Here is a 17,894-nt window from a genome sequence, read left to right on the forward strand (position 1 = left end):
AATTCTACATTTAATTTTTTGAGGAAACTCCATACTGTTTTACATAGTGGCTTCAGCATTTTGCATTCTCTTCATAAGTGCACAAGGGTCCCAATTTCTCTACAACTTTATCAACCTTATTTTTTTCTGGTTTTGATCTTGATTAGCATTTCTCTAGTGATTAGTGATGTTGAACATCTTTTCATATGTTCACTTCCCATTTATATATCTTTGAAGAAATGTCTATTCAAGTCCTTCACCATTTAAAAAAATTGGGTTATTATATTTGTTGTTGAGTTGTAGGACCTCTTTCTATGTTGTGGATGTTAATCCTTTATCACATTTCTGATTTGCAAATGTTTTCTCCCATTTTGTGGATTGCCTTTTTACAATGTCAAAAGTGTCATCAGAAGCACAAAAATGTTCAATTCTGATGAAGTTCAACTTACCTTCTTTTTCTTTTGTTGCCTGTGTTTTGTCATATCTAAGGGATATTGGTCTGTAGTTTCATTTTCTTGTGGTGTCTTTGGCTTTGGCATCAGGATAAACTCTTCATGGAATGAGTTAGGAACTATTCCCTGCTCTTTGATCTTTTTGGGAAGAGTTTGAGAAGGGGTGGTATTTATTATTCTTTCTTATTATTTTTTTCTAAAGATATTATTTTTAAGTAATCTCTACAGCCAGTGTGGGCTTGAACTTACAACTCTGAGATCAAAAGTCACATGCTCTACCAATTGAGTCAGCCAGGCATCTCTAATTCTTCTTTAAATGTTTGGTAGAATTCACCCATTGAAACCATCTGATCATGGGCTTTTCTTTGTTGAGAGGTTTTTGATTACTGATTCAACCTTACTAATTATAGGTCTATCATATTTTCTATTTCCTCATGATTGAATCTTGCTAGATTATTTGTCTCCAGGAATGTGTTCATTTATCTAGGTTACCCAACTTGTACAATTGTTCATTGTACTCTCTTATAATCTTTTTTATTTTTGTAAAATCAATAGCAATGTCCTCAGTTTTATTCCTCATTTTGTAATTTGAGTCTTTTTCTTTCTTAGTTGATCTAGCTAAGCGTAGGCCAATTTTACTGATCTTTTTCAAAGAACCAACTTTTGGTCTTGTTGATTTTCTCTATTGTTGTTTCATTCTCTTTCAATCATCTCCATTTTAATCTTTTTATTTCAACCCTTCTGCTAACTTTGGGTTTAGTTTATTCTTCTTTGTCTGGTTCCTTAATAGGTGAAGTTAGGCAGTTTATTTGAAATCTTTTTCCTTTCCTAATCCAACCCATGGGAAAATGCAGGGCTGAGGGTGGGGGTCAGTTAGAGAATGCAGCTTGTCTGAGGAAGTTGATCTCAGAAGATATATACGTGCTGTGAAGATGGAGAAAGGGGACACTATCACTATGAGATAGAACCATGTGAATGAAGTAGGGAGAGCACAACAGGCCATGGAATGTTCAAGAAGTGGCAAGAATGTGACTGAGAGAAAGGGATGAGGCAGGTAACAGTGAGATTGTGGAAATTCTTGAGTAGCTCTCACTGGAATTGGCCCCTCATCTGGAGGGAGAGGGCAGACACGAAAGGGTATTTAGCAGGGGAGGAACAGATGGTCTGATGGGGAGCCAAGAGGCTGGGTAGGTGGCTGTTTTAATGTTCTGGAGGAATGAAGGTCAAGTAAGACCTGATCTGGACATGCAAAGGAGGGGACAGATCAGGAACTTGGTGACTCATGAAGACTGGCAATGAGAGAGAGAGAAGTGAAACAAAACTCTGGCTGTGAAGACTTGAAATAAGCCTTATACTTCTCTTTTGTTCATTTGCACATGAGTGGCCTTTCCCTGAGAACACAGAGTCACCCACCTGATCAGGGTGGGGTGGAAAACTCAACATCATGTATCTACAGGTTGAAACCTAGAGATTGTTTGGCCAGTTGAATGATGACCTGGGCAGCGTTTGGCCCTTGGCTGAATGCATGTTGACCAGGCTCCCAGAGCCATTCACTGCACACTGGGCACAGTGCTGCCCTGTGTACATTAATTCAGTGCATTCTTAAAACCACCAAGTGAACTAGGGAGTGTTGTTATCCTCATTTGACAGAGGAGCAAGTGGAGGTAGCAACAGGTTAAGTGGTGAAGTGGATGTTTGAATTCTGGCAGAATGATTTTGAAGAACTTTAATTATTTTTTTTTAATTAAGAGGTAAGTCACATAACATAAATGATTTTATGAACATTTAGTGAACATTTAGAGGCATTTAGTACATTCACAATGCTGTGTAACCACCACCTCTATCTGATTTCAGAACATTTTCGTCGCCCCAAAAAGAAACCCTACACCCATTAAATAGTCACCCTCTCCACAGCTCCTGGCAGCCCCTAATCTGCTTTCTGTTTCTATGAATTTACCTATTTTGCGTATTTGATATAAATGGAATCATACAATATGTGAGCTTTGTGTCTGGAGGATTTCACTTAGCATATTTTTGAGGTTCATGCATGTGGTATGTATCAGGGCTTCAGTCTTTTTATGGCCGAATCATATTTCATTATATGGATACACCACATTTTGTTTATCCATTCATCCATTGATGGGCATTTGAGCTGTTTCTATCTTTTGGCTATTATGAAGGGGCTTAAACATTTAATCACTGTCCCTTACCCCCTTTACAAAGACCACTTAGATGGTCTCTAGACCCACTGATTAGAGATGAATAGGGTCTGTGGAGGGTTCCAGAGGAGGGAGTTCCAGAATCTTTCCCAGGATGGCAGGAAGGGGTGGAAGAAGGCTTCATGCTGGAAGTTGGGCCAGGACCTGGTAGTTGCCTTTTGGGGCACTTTTTACCATGGCCAAGGGGACCTCCTAGCCTCCAGTGGGGGAGGAAAAGATGAAGACTCACCAGATTCAGGAAGTAGTTCAGACAGTGGCCTCTTAGAGGAACAGGCAGAGAGGAGCCTAAACTGGAGTCTGTGAGGTTGAAGAAGAGGAAGAGGCCTGTTTCGCAAGATCTCAGTGAGTATCAGACCAGAAATTGCGCCCTGACGGGAAGTTGTAATTAGTGCAGGCATGGGAGCATTATATTCTCCTTGACAAGATGGCGGTTATCAGAGGCCATGCCCTCAGATGGACTTTCCCACATCCTGGATGGAGAACGGAGGGAAGAACCAGACTTGAGGGAAGATATGGAACTAGTATGGGATGCATTGAAAGTGAGGAGCCTATGGTGCTTCAGGGAGAGATGTTCAAGAAGACATAGGAATTTGGAGTCCAGAAGAGAGCCCTGGGCTGGCAATACAAGCTGGAGACCCCAGCAGAGCCCAGGAACATTGTCCCCTTGCACTCGAGTGCAAGGCATTTCAGAGGTTTGCTGAGCTCAGTTCATGTGCTGTGTCCAAGGCTGGGCTTTGAAAACATAGGGCCGGTTATAGTGCTGTCCCTGCCCTGGGGAGCTTATAGTCTGATAGAAATCAGAGTTAGATAATTATGAGGATAATATTTTTAAAAAATCTTAAAAAAAATCTTATTTATTTATTTGAGTGAGAGCTCATGCGAGAGTGGGGGTGGGCAGAGGGAGAAAGAAAGGGAGAGAAGCAGAGTTCGCTGAGCATGGAACCCAGTTCTGGGCTTGGTCCCAACCCTGAGTTTATGACCTGAGCTGAAAGCAAGAGTTCTATGCTTAACCGAATGAGCCATCCAGGCACCCCATCTTTAAAATCTTAATGTAAATTTTGTTAAAGAGTACTATTCATACAGAAAAGGGCACAAATCACAAATATTTTACTCAGAAATGTTTCAGAGAGTAACCACATCCGAGCAGTTGGACTCACCCAGATCAAGATACAGATCTTTACCAGAAGAGTCCAGGAGGTCTCCACTGGCCCCTTCCTGTCACTACCCTCCAACAGTAACCAGCATCTGGACTTCTAAAACCAAAGATTAGCTTTGTCTATTTCTAAACTTTATATCAAAGATATCACATAGTGGGGACTCTTGTGTCTGCATTCTTTCACTCAACATTATGTTTGTAAGATTCTCATGTGTTGTATGTTTTTATTTGCTTCTTCCGCTGCATGGATACTCTGCAGTCTATCTACCTGTCTTACTGTTGATGGGCATTTGGGCACGTTCCATTTTTCAGCTGTGGCAATCAGAACTGCCATGAACATTCTTGTACACATTTGGTGAACGTTTGTAGGCACTTCTGTTGGAGACACACCTTGGAGTGAAATTGCTGGCTCCTGTGCTCAGTGTTAGTAGAGAGTGACATTTGTCCAAGTGGTTGTGCCAATTCTCTCTCCTCCTACCCTTAGTAATGCATGAGAGTTCCAGTTGCGACATATCTTCATCAACCCTTTATATTCTTGCACAGGGGCTAATCTTCTCTGCATCTTTCCAATTTTTGTATATGTGCTGCTGAAGCACATTTGATATGCTCTAAGAAAAAAATCTTTATTGTGGCAAAGTATACATACCATTTGTTGTCATAGATGTACAATTAATGGCCTTAGTATGTTCACATTGTGCAGCTTTCACCATTATCCATCCTTAGATGGATGAAATTCTGTACCCATTAAATATTAACTATCCACCCACACCCCTAACCTCCCAACCCCTTGGTAACCTCTATATATTATTCCTTTTTATTGCTTTAAAAAACAACATAAAATTTACCATCTTAAATATTTTTAAGTGTATGGTACAGTGGTGTTAACTATATGCACTTCATTAAGCTCTAGAAAAGTCTTCATCTTGCAGAACTGAAACTCTACCTACTGAAAAGTAGCTTCTTATTTCCCTCATTTGCTGTTTCTAAGAATTTCATTACTTTAGATACTTCATATAACTAGAACCATGCAATATTTTTCTTTTGGGGACGGCTTATTTCATTCAATGTAATGTCTTCAACACTTGATATTCTTTATATTGTTTATATTATTTTAGCCAATGTGGTGGCCACGCCATGGCACAGCATTGGGGTTTTTATTCACATTTCCTTGACAGCTACTGAAGTTAAACACCTTTCTATGTACCTATTGGCCCCTTGAATATCTCACGTTTTTTATTGGGTTGCCTGCCTTTTTTGTTACTGATTTTTGGAAGATCCTTGTATATTCTTTTTATACTGTGGATGAATCTTTTGTTAGATATATGTATTAGGAAATACCTACTCCCACCAGAGAGTTACATTTAGAAATAGATTTACTTTTAAAAATAATACATGAACCACCCCTCACTACCAAAAAAAAAAAAAGAGAGAGAGTATATGTTCAGAAGCTGACATCTCCCTCCATCCCGAGAGAAACTTAACACGAGATATATCTAACAATGAAAATGGTACATTTTTTCTCCCACGGAACAATGTTCCTAATGAATATTATCCCCCATTTTACAGAGGAGGAAACACAGGGAGGTGAAGTGGTTTGCCTGATGTTTGAACTTAACTGTGACTTTCAGCCACTCTAAGGAGTGTCACATTCACATTTATAAACTTTGGTTCAGAGGGTAGTCAATTCATAGAGAATCAGTGCCTGACATGCATTTTTTCAGAGATGTCCTGCCCAGTCAGAGCTGGCCTTCCCAGTGACAGGAGCGGGTTGGGGGTTGTCATTTCTGGATCTTGATCTCTGCATACTCAGTTGTCTCTTGGTCCTGAAAGTTGTGTGGCTTCAGTCCATGGAAGCAGAGATTGGCGTAGTGGAGCTCCTGATCCTTCTCCGAGGGGGAGGTGGCCGCAGCTTGGGGCAGGGGCTCTGAGGGGCTGTCTGACCAGGGTTTGCTCAGGTGATCCTGAGTGGAATGAGGGAAAAGCATCGGAGCTGGCCTTTGGGTCTGGAGAAGAGAAGTGGGGTCTGGAGTTCACTTTCTCATTTAGCCACTTCATGCCCATTTCCTGAACATTCATTTATCCATCCATCCATCCATCCAGCCAGCCAGCCATTCATTCATTCACTCTTTCATTCATTTGTATCTTTAACAAATTTTCATCACAATGGCATTGAATCCTTATAACTTCCCCACTCTCCGGTGGATGATATAACTGTTATCCTTATTTTACAGATATGAAAATAGAGTAAGCAAAGTCAAGAAACTTCAGCACACATGATCTCTGACCTCAGCCTCTCAGGGCAACGAGAGAGTATCAAATTGCTATACGCACGTACACATGCAAATGATCTAATTGCAAATTGTGATCTGATGCATAGAAGCAGGGTGCCATAAGTGGGTGAGAATCACAGAGACCTGCCCTGTCTGCCCAGGGGCTCACAGGGTGCTGAGGATAGGCCTTGATTATTACAGGAAGGCATGATGACAGTCTGCCTGCATAGGGGAGGGAATATTTAAACTGGAGAGTGAAAGGGGATTAGGGTCTGGCCAGTGCAAATGGGGAGGTCACAGGAAATTATGCATGCAAAGGCACAAAGTCACAGAGAATAAGCCTTGCCTGGGGATAAGGAGCTAATTTTGTGGTCAGGGGCAGGAAGTGGGCTGGAGAACTCGGGAGGGGACAGATCACAGAACACCAGACTGAGGAAATTGGACTACTGTCCAATATGGTAGCTCCTAGCCACATGTGGCTACAGAGCAAATGAAATGTGGCGATTCTGAAAGGAGGTGTGCCACGAGTATGAAATAAAACCTGGATTTCAAAAATTTAGTACCAAAAGAAGAAGAAGAAAGAATGTAAATTATCTCATTAATAATCTGTACATTGATTATTGATGAGATGACAGTGAAATAATATTTTGAACATATTGGGTTAAATAATACATTATATTAAAATTGATCTCATGGTTCTTTCTACTTTTTAAATGTGGCCATTAGTAAATTTTAAGCTACGTATGTGTCTCACATGATATTTCTGTTGGACCATGCTGGTCTAGATAGTGGGAAGCAAGCACAGGGGTGGCAGCTGTTTGGGGGAATTTCTTGCCCAAAGATTGGGCGGAGAGGTGGAGAGATGGAGTGGTGGAGGCAAGACCAGTGACCCAGAAGGGAGACAGTAAGGGCTCGGTAGGGAAGGGGCTAAAAGGAAAAAAAGCTTTGCTAAAAGGGAAATGAGTGAGACTCGGTCCATCACTGGCTGTGGTAGGTGGAGGAGAGGGGAGAGGAAAGGATGGCTCTCAGGTCTCTGAGTTGAGTGCAGCCAGAAATCCTGAGGAAGAACTGAGTTTGGGAAGTCGGTGAGGAACTTATCCTTTGGCATGCTGACAGTCATGAATTGCCCCATGGCTCATCCCAAGACACCAGATAGAAAGATGAAAGATGCCCTGGCCACTCACCTGGGAGATGGTATCCAATGCTGGATGGACACCATGATTGTGCACTGCTTTCTGGGTTGATTTTTGCCTGTAGGTCTTCACTCTGAGGAGAGAGATCAGGGCCCTTCAGCCTGGCTGCTCACTGCTGGGAGTCTGGAAGGATAACTGAGGCAGAGCATGAGGGATGCTGTCTGGCTGCAGAGACCAGGAAGAGACCACGTGTTCCCTCCTCCTGATGGCGGGAACCCTAGCCACAGCCATGATGTCAGGAGGCTAAATTCCTGATGCTGCTTCAATGAATTGCATCAGGATGACGAACTGCCTCCTCTCTGGCTTCATCACCTAGTCAGGTTTCTTTAGCTCTGTGCTTTGAGAATGAGGGATTCCTTGAGTCCCCTCCCCACCCAACCTCATGAGGCCTTCACCCAAACTGGGGCCACCACTCACGCGAAGAAGATGATGAGGCAGAGACAGAGAGCAAGCAGAGCCATGATACCAGCTCCCCAGATGGCCCCCTGAACCACACATGTCCTGGGCCCCAGTCTTCCTGCAGGTGAGAGATCTGGGGTAAACTCCAATCCTACTAGGCAGGCATCTGAGCATCCAACCTTCTGGAATCCATGGCCCAGGGCTGTGCCCACTTCTACCCAGGGCTGGCTTCTTTGTCCCCCACCCCTCTATGTGATCCTAGCCTCCGGTTCCCCCAACCCCTCCCCTGACAATCTATAGACAAATCTGACCTCAAGTGCCCTTTTGCCTGAGTCAGAGCCACTTCTCTCCTCAATTTCTTCCAGAATCCTGGATCATACTACCATCTCCCTGGGCATTACCCTTATACCCCCCTGACCTGGCAGCAGCAGAATGGTGGTGCTCTGTTTCCCGTGTGAATTCCAGGCTTCACAGCTGAGTCTGAGGCCTGAGTCCAGTGGTCCACTGAGGCTCATGTTACTGTTGGCCCAGGGCCCTGCAGCACTGGAGGTGATGGTCAAGGAGGTGTTGCTATAGTTCCCCTCCAGCAGCTCCTCCCCCAGCTGCCAGTGCAGAGAGGGGGGCAGCTGGGATTGAGCTGAACAGTGGCAGTGCAGATCCTTACCCTCCCAGGAGCAAGAGGGACCAAATAGCTTTGGAGGGTCTGTGGGAAGACAGGAGAAGGATCAGAGGAGGCCGCTCTCCCCAGGACCCAGGCAGCCCTCGCAGGTGTGTTCCAACTCACTCTTCACAAGTAGACTCAGGGATGCTTCCAGGGAGCCCAACATGTGCTGAGCTCGGCAGATGTATTTCCCATGATCCTCCAGTTCCACCCGGGGAAACTCCAGGATCCCAGGATTTGAGGGTTGTGAGGACTTCAGGGTCAGGCTACCCCGGGTCCAGCTCACGCTAGCAGGAGGGTTGCTGTCACCAATACAGACCAGATACAGAGCCTGGCCCTCCTGAAGTAGGAGAGACGAATCGTTCCCCAGAGCCTCAGTTCCTGGCAAGACAGAGAGAAAGTTAAGCCCTGGCTCTCACTAGGGGTATTCTCTCTCTGTCTCTCGGTCTCTCTCCTTTCCCTACATCATGTAAATCTGTCTCTTCTCTTCCACCACATGACTGGACCCCATGATTATGGAATCAGCCCAAGGGGACAGGGTTGGGAGCAGGTGCTTTAGCCTTTCCAAGAGGCCCTTGTGCATTCAATCTTTCTTTGTTCACTAAGATCTGTCTAATTTAGGTGTGTATGAGAGCTCACAGTCTTGTGAGTGAGATACCCCAAATCAGGCATCAAAGAGCAGTCTGATGTGTTTTGTGATGGGGGTACATTGTGCTGGGGAAACCTTGAGGATGGGAGTTCAGTGAGACTGTCAGGGCAGGGAGAGCTTCCTGGAGGAGGAGAGACTAAAGTGGAGCATGAGACAGGTGGGGAGCTGACATGGAAGGACATTGCTGAGGCAGGCACAGAAAGTGCAGCTGTACCTAGGGTGCGAAATGGCCCTGCATGCTCAGGGAAAAAAAACAGATGGTCCTGTAAGGCTTGAGTGAATGTTTATGTTTGGGTTGACCTAAGAGTGTTGACCTATGCGGCTACTGAGCATTCAAAAAATATTATTAGATTGGAGAAAGACCAAGATATGAAAGGAAATATTGATATGTGTAACAGTGGTTTACTGGTAAATGTTAACAACCAACTCATTAGGAAGTGGGAGGGAAGAAAAAAGTTCTGATTTGCAATATTTGCCAATTTCCTTAACGTAAACACTTACCTCTTGGCCAATTTCAAGCATCCAACTAGATGTCGCTGAACCCAGAATTGGGAAAACATGTACAGAGTTGACTCTTGCCAGCCATCAAGAGCCAACTCCAGTATGCCACTGAATGCCAACATCTCCCCTCAAAAAAACATGTTTTTGTCTAACAAACACCATGTGCTGAGTCAAAAGGCCATTATTAAGCTGGAAATAAATCCTTTCCACTAACACACAGCTGATTTCCTTAATATAAAAAGAGCTTTTCCAAATCATTAAGAAAAAGTCCACAAAGAAATACAAATGATTCTTAAACATAATGAAAGATACACAACCTGTTTACAAAATGATAATTTAAGTTAAAATGTCAGTGAATTTACTTAAGACATTGGCAGGGATGAAAATGTTCAGCAGGTTGATATTATAAACAGAATAACTTCCATGCAGCATGACTTGGCAGTATCTGTTGAAATTACAAACATACCCTTTGATTTGGGACTTTTCTAGAAAATTATCTTGTAGACACATGCACATATATGGGGTATGTTTGTACAAGTTATTTGTTGCAGTATTATTTGTCTTAACAGAAGTCGGGAAACATCATGGCTTTCCACCAATGGGGACTAGTTAAGTAGTTTATGGTATAATATACTTCTAATTGGAAGACCATGGAGTCATCAGTAGGAGTGAAGTTTTCCTATGTACTCATAGAGACAATAATGTATCAACATCACTTACTTAGTTGGAACAAGTGCATCATGGGGATTAAGGCTTTCAACGACAAGGAAAGCCAAGTGAGGGCTTTATGGAAACTCTCTGTACTATGTAAACCTAAAATTATTCCACAATGAAAAGTTTATTAAAAAATAATAGCTAAGAGAGGGGCATCTGGGTGGCTCAGCCAGTTAAGTGATCAACTCTTGATTTAGGCTCAGAGTCCTGGGATCAAGCCCAGTCCAACATCAGCCTCTGGGCTCATTGGGGAGTCTGCCTGAAGATTCTCTCCCTCGCACTCTGCCTCTACCCTTAAGTGTCCATGCTCTCTCTCTCTCTCTCTCTCTCTCAAAATAAATAAATAAATAAATAAATAAATAAATAAATTTTAAAAATATAGTTAAGTTAAATAGGTCCATTGAAGAAAGACAAATACCATGTGATTTCACTCGTGTAGAATTTAAGAAACAAAACAAGCAAGTAAAGGCAAAAAAGAGAGAGAGAGAGACAAATCAAGAAACAGATGCTTAACTATACAGAACAAACTGATGGTTTACTGGAGGGGAGGGAGTGGGGAATGAGGGAAATAGGTAGAGGGAATTAAGGAATGCACTTGTGATGAGCACCAGGTGATGTATGGAAATGTGAAATCACTATATTATATACTTGATACCAACATTGCACTGTATATTAACTGGAATTTGAATAAAAACTTAAAAAAATGGGATGTCTGGGTGGCTTAGTGGTTGGGCACCTGCCTTCGGCTCAGGTCGTGATCCGGGTTCCAGGATCAGGTCCCGCATCAGGCTCCCTGCGAGGAGTCTGCTTCTCCCTCTGCCTGTGTTTCTGCCTCTCTCTTTCTCTCTGTGTCTCTCATGAATAAAGAAATTAAAAAAAAATTTAAAAATGAAAACAAGGCAGATCAGTGCATATAGTATGGTGTGTACATATGTGTGTGTTTTAAAACATAGATGTGTAAATTATATTTGGAAAGATAGCCAAGAGGGGAGGTACATAGCTACTGGACGCTATTTTATTTTTATTCAGTTTTGCTAGGGACTAGATTGTGTTCCCTTCAAGCTTATATGTCCAAATCCTAACCCCCAATATGGTGGTATTTGGAGGTATTTGAATGGGCCTTTGGGAGGTGATTAGGGTTAGGTGAGGTCATGGGAGTAGGGGCCTTAGGATGGAATTAGTGCTTTTATATGAAGAGACATCAGAGAACTCTCTCTCAGTTGTGTGAGAGAAAATACTGCCAAAAGCAGCCATTTGCCAGGCAGTGAGCTCCCACCAGAAACCAAATGGGCTAACACCTTGATCTTGGACCTGCCAGCTTCCAGAAATGTGAGAAATCAATAAACCCCTCAGTCTGTGGTATTTTGTTATGGCAGCCCAGAGCAGACCAAGACACATTTTATACTTACTGTTTTAAACAATAACACTATAATGTGGAAGGAAACTGCAAGAGTAGGCAGGGTCCAGATCCTAAGGGGAATGGGGCAAGGTTTGGGAGGAGAGCATAGCTGGGGGATGGCCAAACCCATTAGGCAGGGAGACCCATTAGGCTCTCACCCACTGAGAACAGGGTCAGGTGTGGGGAGAAGCCAATTTGTAAGCTGAGGAGCCAGTGGGGTGCTTCCCACCTCTGCTGCCCCTATACCTGGCCTAAGCTTTCCTCCCACTTGAGCTCTGAAACCCCAGTTCTGCTCTGAGGGGCGGAAACAGACAACACTTGTACCACAGTCTGAGAGGAGAGGTTGTACCTTACCTGTGCCTTCTCTTTGAAATATACTGATGGTCAGGTTTTGGAGTGCATCTGGACAGAGAGACAATTGTTTTCAGAGGTAGGAAGGTAGCTGTGGGCACTTTCCCCCCAGGAAGTTTAGAAATAGGAAAGCGGTGGAGTCAGGTGTTTTCTTTCCTTTCCCTTAGGATTCCAGACTCTGCCTCCCCCTCCCCAACACTCACTGCTCTCAGTTACCCTGGCATCCTGGCCTCGGACTCACAGGACACGTTGAGCTGGATGGTCCTCTCTGTGCTCACACCAGCTCCAGGGAAGGTCACTTGACAGGTAAGGTTGGTGCCGTGGTCCTGGGGCCTTGGTGTGAGGGTGAGCACAGAGGAGTGGGGAGTCTTGGAGCCCCAGGAGGTGAAGGCAACCCCGAACCAGGAGAATGTGGGGGGTGTCCCCCTTTTACAGACCCATGGCACGCTACAGGTAATGTTCTTGGGGTGGCCAGATTCTAGAGGTCCCTGGATGTGGATGTCAGGTGTCTCTGTCAAGGCTGAGGAAGAGAGAGACAGAGATTCTGGAGATGGCACCTGAGTGTGCCCCTAGAAGCAGCCTCTACCCGCAGGCCAGCCATCTCCTCCCCAGACAGGATGGAAATTAGGGATCCCCTCCTAGCCCTGCCACAGGAGCCCTCAGGACCCATGCATGTGGCATGTGTCCTTTTCTTGGCCCCATTTCTTACCCGTCACATGCACGGAGAGCTGGTTCTGTAGGTAATTATATCTCACATAATACCCTCTCTCCACCCTGAAGAAGTATGTCCCCGAGTCCCTTCTCTGTGCATCTTTGATCTCCAGGGAGCAGTCATATTCCAGGGGGTTTCCAAGGAGGCAGAATCGGTCCTGGGTCCCCTCCTGTACTTTACGAAGTGGGTTGTTTGTGGCCACTGGAGCATCCTGAGACGTAGAGGCCCCTTCCCGGAACCAGTAGCCGTAAGCGGGGTTATTGGCAGTATATCCATTTTGGGGGTAGAAGAATTTGCAGGTCACCCGTACACACAGGCCCTCCTGTACCTTCACGCTCTCTTCCACTTGCAGATGGAAACTCGAATCCTGAGCCAGGGACCCTGCAGGGAATTGAGGGTCAGTGGCAGCCCCTGCCCACCTGGCCTCCTCCCCTTGGCCCACTCACCTGTCCACAGCAGGGGAAACAGCAGTGGCAACATCTTTGGGGTAAGAGTCATGGTGTGTTGGTATCACAGGACAGAGAGGAAGCCCCAGTAGGAAGCCAAGGGCTGATGTCTGAAAGGTGACTGACCACAAAAGGGGAACTTGATGACATGGCCCTTGAAGATTAACCACTTCTCCTTCCAGATGGGGTCCCAGCAATCTCTCCTCCCCCGGTCTCTGTCCATGGCCTGTCCCTCCTGCACCTCTGTTCCCACCAGGAAGGTGTGTATTATCTGGCCAATTACAGCTTTCAGAAGCTCCAGAGAGGCCGACCAGCTGTGGGACTCAGGAGGGGTGAGCAGGGGAATCTTCTCAAGGAAACAGAGAAATTCCAGGCCATGCCATCTCTTGTTCATACAGTGTGAGCTGGTAAACACAGCCAGGGGCCTGTAGGAAACACCATCGCTGTGTGCAGCTAGTCCCAGGTATGAATGGCCAGTGTAGACGGGGCCAGGACTCCCAGGGGGTTCGGGGCTTCCTGGCTGGCTCACAGCCCTCTGCTCCAGGCATCGCTGGTATCACCTGCACCAGGCCACGCCTGAGAGCTGGGCATTTGCAACAAGATGATAACATAGCATGACGTAGAGGGATAATGCCCAGGTGTGCATGGCCCTCCTCCCCCACGAGCCTCAGCTTCTTGGAGAAATCACAATACTGTGTCACATGGAGGGATCACAATACTCAACTTTTGTCTGTGGGAGAATCCAATATGAAGACAGAGGTAGGCGTTTTCTGTGGCCATCTTGCATGTCAAATGTCCGGCCCTGCCTGTTCCTCCGTGGTCACTCTGAATCCCGCCTTCAGTAAGAAGCTCCTGGTGGTCAGCTCTGCCCTTGGGATTCCTCATCTGAGATTTCCAATGAAGGGATCATGTGCACCAGATGGCTCCAGGCTCAGGCTGTGGTGCCTTCGGGGAGGGGGATTGAACTCTTCATAGTTAGATGCCTATACTCACAGGGCGTGATGGGCTGAATTGTGTCCCCCCCAAAAGTTGTATGTTCATTTCCTAACCCTCAGTACCTCCAAATGTGACTGTCTTTGGATATCAGGTCTTCAGAGAGATCATTAAGATAAAATGAGGCCATTGGAGTGGACTCTAATCCAACAGGTGCCTTTGTAAGAAGAGGGGATTAGGACTCAGACACACAAACAGGAGACCAAGAGCACAGCGGGGATCCGGCCACTCATGAACCAAACACAGGGTTCTCAGAAGGAACTGGTTCTACCCACACCTCAATCTCCAATGTCTAGCTTCCAGAGCTGTGAGAAAATGAACTTCTGTCATGTAAGACACCAGGTCAGTGTACTTTGTTGTGTACCTCCTCCCTCTCCATAACACCTGCTCCAGTCCGTCCTTCTCCTTCTCCTCCCCTTCCTTTGTCTTCTTCTCCCTCCGTCCCCCACCCGCCCTCCTCCCAGCAATCCTCCTCCCCACCATGGTCCTCTTGCTATCTTCCTTCCCCTCCTCCTCCTTCCATCTTCCTTCTCCCATCTTGCTCCCCTCCTCTTCCCCCTCGATCTCCTCCATCTTCTTACTTTTCTTTGTCTCCCTATCTTCCTCCCCCACCTCCTCTTCTCATCTTTCTGTTTTGGGAAAGGGGATGGTAACTGAGCCACTTGCTGAGCTCGGCAGTCAAGCTCATAGCTGTCCCATACAGGGGACCCTGGCTCCCCATGACCAGGTCCCTTCATTCACACGCAGGGCCCCAGGAAGATATATCAGGAGCTTCCTCAGGCAGTCCAAAGTCTGGATAGAAGGAGCTGGAGTATCCAAAAGGATGTTTCACTGGATTGGGATGGGCCCAGGAGCATGGGAAGAACTTCCTGAGCACCCTTGGGGGCTCCCAGTATGTCCTGTGAGCCCCTCATGGGGCTCTCAGGGCAGGGTCCAGGGACAGAGTCTCCTAGCAGTACACTGGGGCCTCCCACATTGGCCTGTGGCTTCAGAGCCCACCATTTTTTTGCTTCCTGCTCCTTCATTCCCATACTCTTCTGAGGTGAATCCACTTCTCTTCTCACCTGTCTTGGCATCCTGTCTGTCTTCCAAAGGCTGAGAAATGCTTCCACCTTTCCTGTCCATTCCCTGATGGCCAGTCTGAGTATGGACAAAACTACTGTTCCAGACACAGGCCAGCATCTGGAATGAGAGATTTTGGGATCTGCTGGCCAGGGCAGCTGGGATAGGTGGACAGTGACGTGAGTGGCTGGGAACAAAAGGCGGCTCACATGACAGAAAGTAGGCCAGAGTCACAGGGCACTTTGACTTTTCCCTTCTGCTGGGTTATTGGGCTTATTTGTCCTGAGAAGTAGGGCCCCAGTCTTCCCAGAGCAAAGCTCCTCCCAGCATGAGGAGCCAATGGAAAATGCCTCATCTTGTGTGGCTGTGATGTAAGTATGTATGAATGTGTCTGTTGTGTATCTGTGGCATGTGTGTCTCTGTATTTGCATGTGCCTTTATGTCTGCAGTCTCTCTGTGTGTCTATGCTGTGTGTGTATTTCTTTGATCTGTGTATATATGTGTGTTCTGTGTTTGTGGTCTGTGTGTACGTCTGAGGTATGTTTGTGTCTGTGTATACGTGTGTGAGTGATTTCTGTGTGTGTATTTTGAGGTGTATCAGTGTCTCTGTGTGTCTGTGTGTATGTTTGAAGTGCATGTGTGTCTGTACTTCTGCATGTGTGTCTGTGTCCTCTGTGTGTGCATAATCGAGTTGTGTATATGCGTCTGCAGAAGTGCCTGTGTGTATATTTATGCAGACTCAATTGTCAGTTTCTCAATGATAACATCCATGGACAACATAACGAAGAGTATAATCCATTTCATATTCCCTTTATATCTTTCTCTTTTGTTTTTCTTCAAATTCCTTATCATGAATCAACATAACATAGGGTCTACTTAATTATTCTTTGTCTCTCCTGCCATTAAAACTAAGCTTCACAAGGGGTCGTGTATTTCCCATTTACTGCTGAATCCACTCTGACTATAAACATCCTTGGCATACATTAGGTGATCAATGAATATTTATTTTAAGAATTGTAGGGCACCTGGCTGGCTCGGTCAGTGGAGGATGTGACTCTTGACCTTGGGGTTAGGGGTTTGGGCCCCATACTGGGTGTAGAGATTACTTAAAAAATAAAATCTTGGGGATCCCTGGGTGGCTCAGAGGTTTAGCGCCTGCCTTTGGCCCGGGGCGCGATCCTGGAGTCACGGGATCGGGTCCCGCGTCGGGCTCCTGGCATGAAGCCTGCTTCTCTCCCTCTGCCTGTGTTTCTGCCTCTCTCTCTCTCTGTCTATCATGAATAAATAAAAAATTAAAAAAAATAAAATAAAATCTTCATAAAAAAATTGTAGGGAGGAGATCCCTGGGTGGTTCAGCGGTAAGCGCCTGCCTTTGGCCCAGGGGGCGATCCTGGAGTCCCGGGATCGAGTTCCGCGTCGGGCTCCTGGCATGGAGCCTGCTTCTCCATCCTCCTGTCTCTCTCTCTCTCTCTCTCTCTCTCTCTCTCTCCCATATGAATAAATAAATATATTAATTAATTAAATTTAAAAAATTGTAGGGATATTTAGAATAAGCAAAATAAGATTTCTGTCAGTCTCCGAAGGAAAATATGTATTCTTTAGAGCATACACTTCTGGGGTGATCTGATTCTAGCATTTTATTACCTTTGAACTATTTTAAACGGTATAATTTTAACGGATAACTAATAGCAATGCAAATAGATCTTGTCCATAGACATACATATCCATTCTGTCCACTTGGGGTGGGGGGAACTTGAACCCCCTCACCAAGCCACTTTTACTATGCATTCACAAATTCATTTCAATATTCCCTTATTCCATATAAATTTGTGCACCATTAATTTCTGCCTGGTTCCCTCATTTATAATGAGTTAAATAAAATGGAGAGTTGCTGTACAATGGTTATAAAGTTTCAGTCATGCAAGATGAAAAAGTTCTAGAGATCTGCTGTAGGACATAGTGACTATAGTTAACACTAGTGTACACTTAAAAATTTGTTAAGAGGATAGAATTGATGGTATGTGGGTTTTTTGCCACAATAAAAAAAACTGTAACAAATGTTTATTTCGTATCTATATGAATGTCATGATGTTGCCTTTGAAAAGCTCATCCTTTGATAGAATAAATAAACAAATTCATTGGCACCTATGTGTCTGTGCTGGCTTTCAGCTTTTGGTGTATTCTAGGCATTAGAAACCTGTCCCTGCCCACTGAGCCAAATAAGATGGACCATGTAACAGCCTGAGCTCATCTTAAAGGATTTTGTTATTCCCACTTGGGCAACTGGAAGCCAATGGAGGGTTAGAAGCTGAAAATGACACTTGGGTTTTTAGAATTCTCTCTGGGTCTCTGTGGAAAGTAGATTGGGAGTGGGTCGAAAACAGGTGAGATGAATTTCCTTGATTGTATATTCATGTTCCCAAGATAGAAAGTAAGTCCTTGGAGGCAATAATGTGCATTTTTCACAACAGTGTAGACTCGCTTTGCTCACAGTAATGATAAATTTCATAGTAGGGGCTAAATATGTGTCAATGGCAGTATTTACATAAAGGTAAACACACAAGTAGCAGAATCTTGCATAAAGTATTGCTTTAATTTTGGTAAAGAAAATTGTGTGATACCTGGGTGGCTCAGTCAGTGAAGCATCTGCCTTCAGCTCAGGTCATGATCTCAGGTCCTAGAATTGAGCCCTGTGTCAGGCTCCCTGCTCATCAGAGTCTGCTTCTCCCTCTCTCTCT

At 45.0% G+C, this 17,894-nt stretch overlaps 1 protein-coding gene, 1 long non-coding RNA gene and 1 pseudogene across 2 annotated transcripts in view; 1 reads left to right on the top strand and 2 right to left on the bottom strand.

Annotated features, from left to right (window-relative positions):
- The window catches only part of LOC112645060 (uncharacterized), a 19,061-nt gene extending 2,460 nt beyond the window's left edge, over window positions 1-16,601 (top strand). The window contains exons 2-5 of the long non-coding RNA XR_004812855.2: window positions 12,111-12,249; window positions 13,008-13,142; window positions 14,248-14,436; window positions 14,842-16,601. This is a non-coding gene — a long non-coding RNA (uncharacterized LOC112645060). The remainder of the gene's footprint in view (window positions 1-12,110; window positions 12,250-13,007; window positions 13,143-14,247; window positions 14,437-14,841) is intronic.
- On the bottom strand, window positions 3,733-13,256 carry LOC112645052 (sialic acid-binding Ig-like lectin 13). The gene is made up of 9 exons (XM_025424074.3): window positions 13,102-13,256; window positions 12,653-13,036; window positions 12,185-12,463; window positions 11,947-11,994; window positions 8,453-8,710; window positions 8,087-8,371; window positions 7,687-7,786; window positions 7,261-7,342; window positions 3,733-5,809 (listed from the first exon to the last, which is right to left on the bottom strand). Exons 1-9 carry the CDS (start codon window positions 13,151-13,153, stop codon window positions 5,585-5,587), a joined length of 1,713 nt encoding a protein of 570 aa, XP_025279859.1. The 5' UTR covers window positions 13,154-13,256; the 3' UTR covers window positions 3,733-5,584.
- LOC112645717 (U6 spliceosomal RNA) lies at window positions 4,304-4,402 on the bottom strand (annotated as a pseudogene).
- Window positions 16,602-17,894: the final 1,293 nt, after the last annotated feature.

This window comes from Canis lupus, chromosome 1, assembly GCF_003254725.2.
Source record: "Canis lupus dingo isolate Sandy chromosome 1, ASM325472v2, whole genome shotgun sequence".
NCBI lineage: Eukaryota > Metazoa > Chordata > Mammalia > Carnivora > Canidae > Canis > Canis lupus.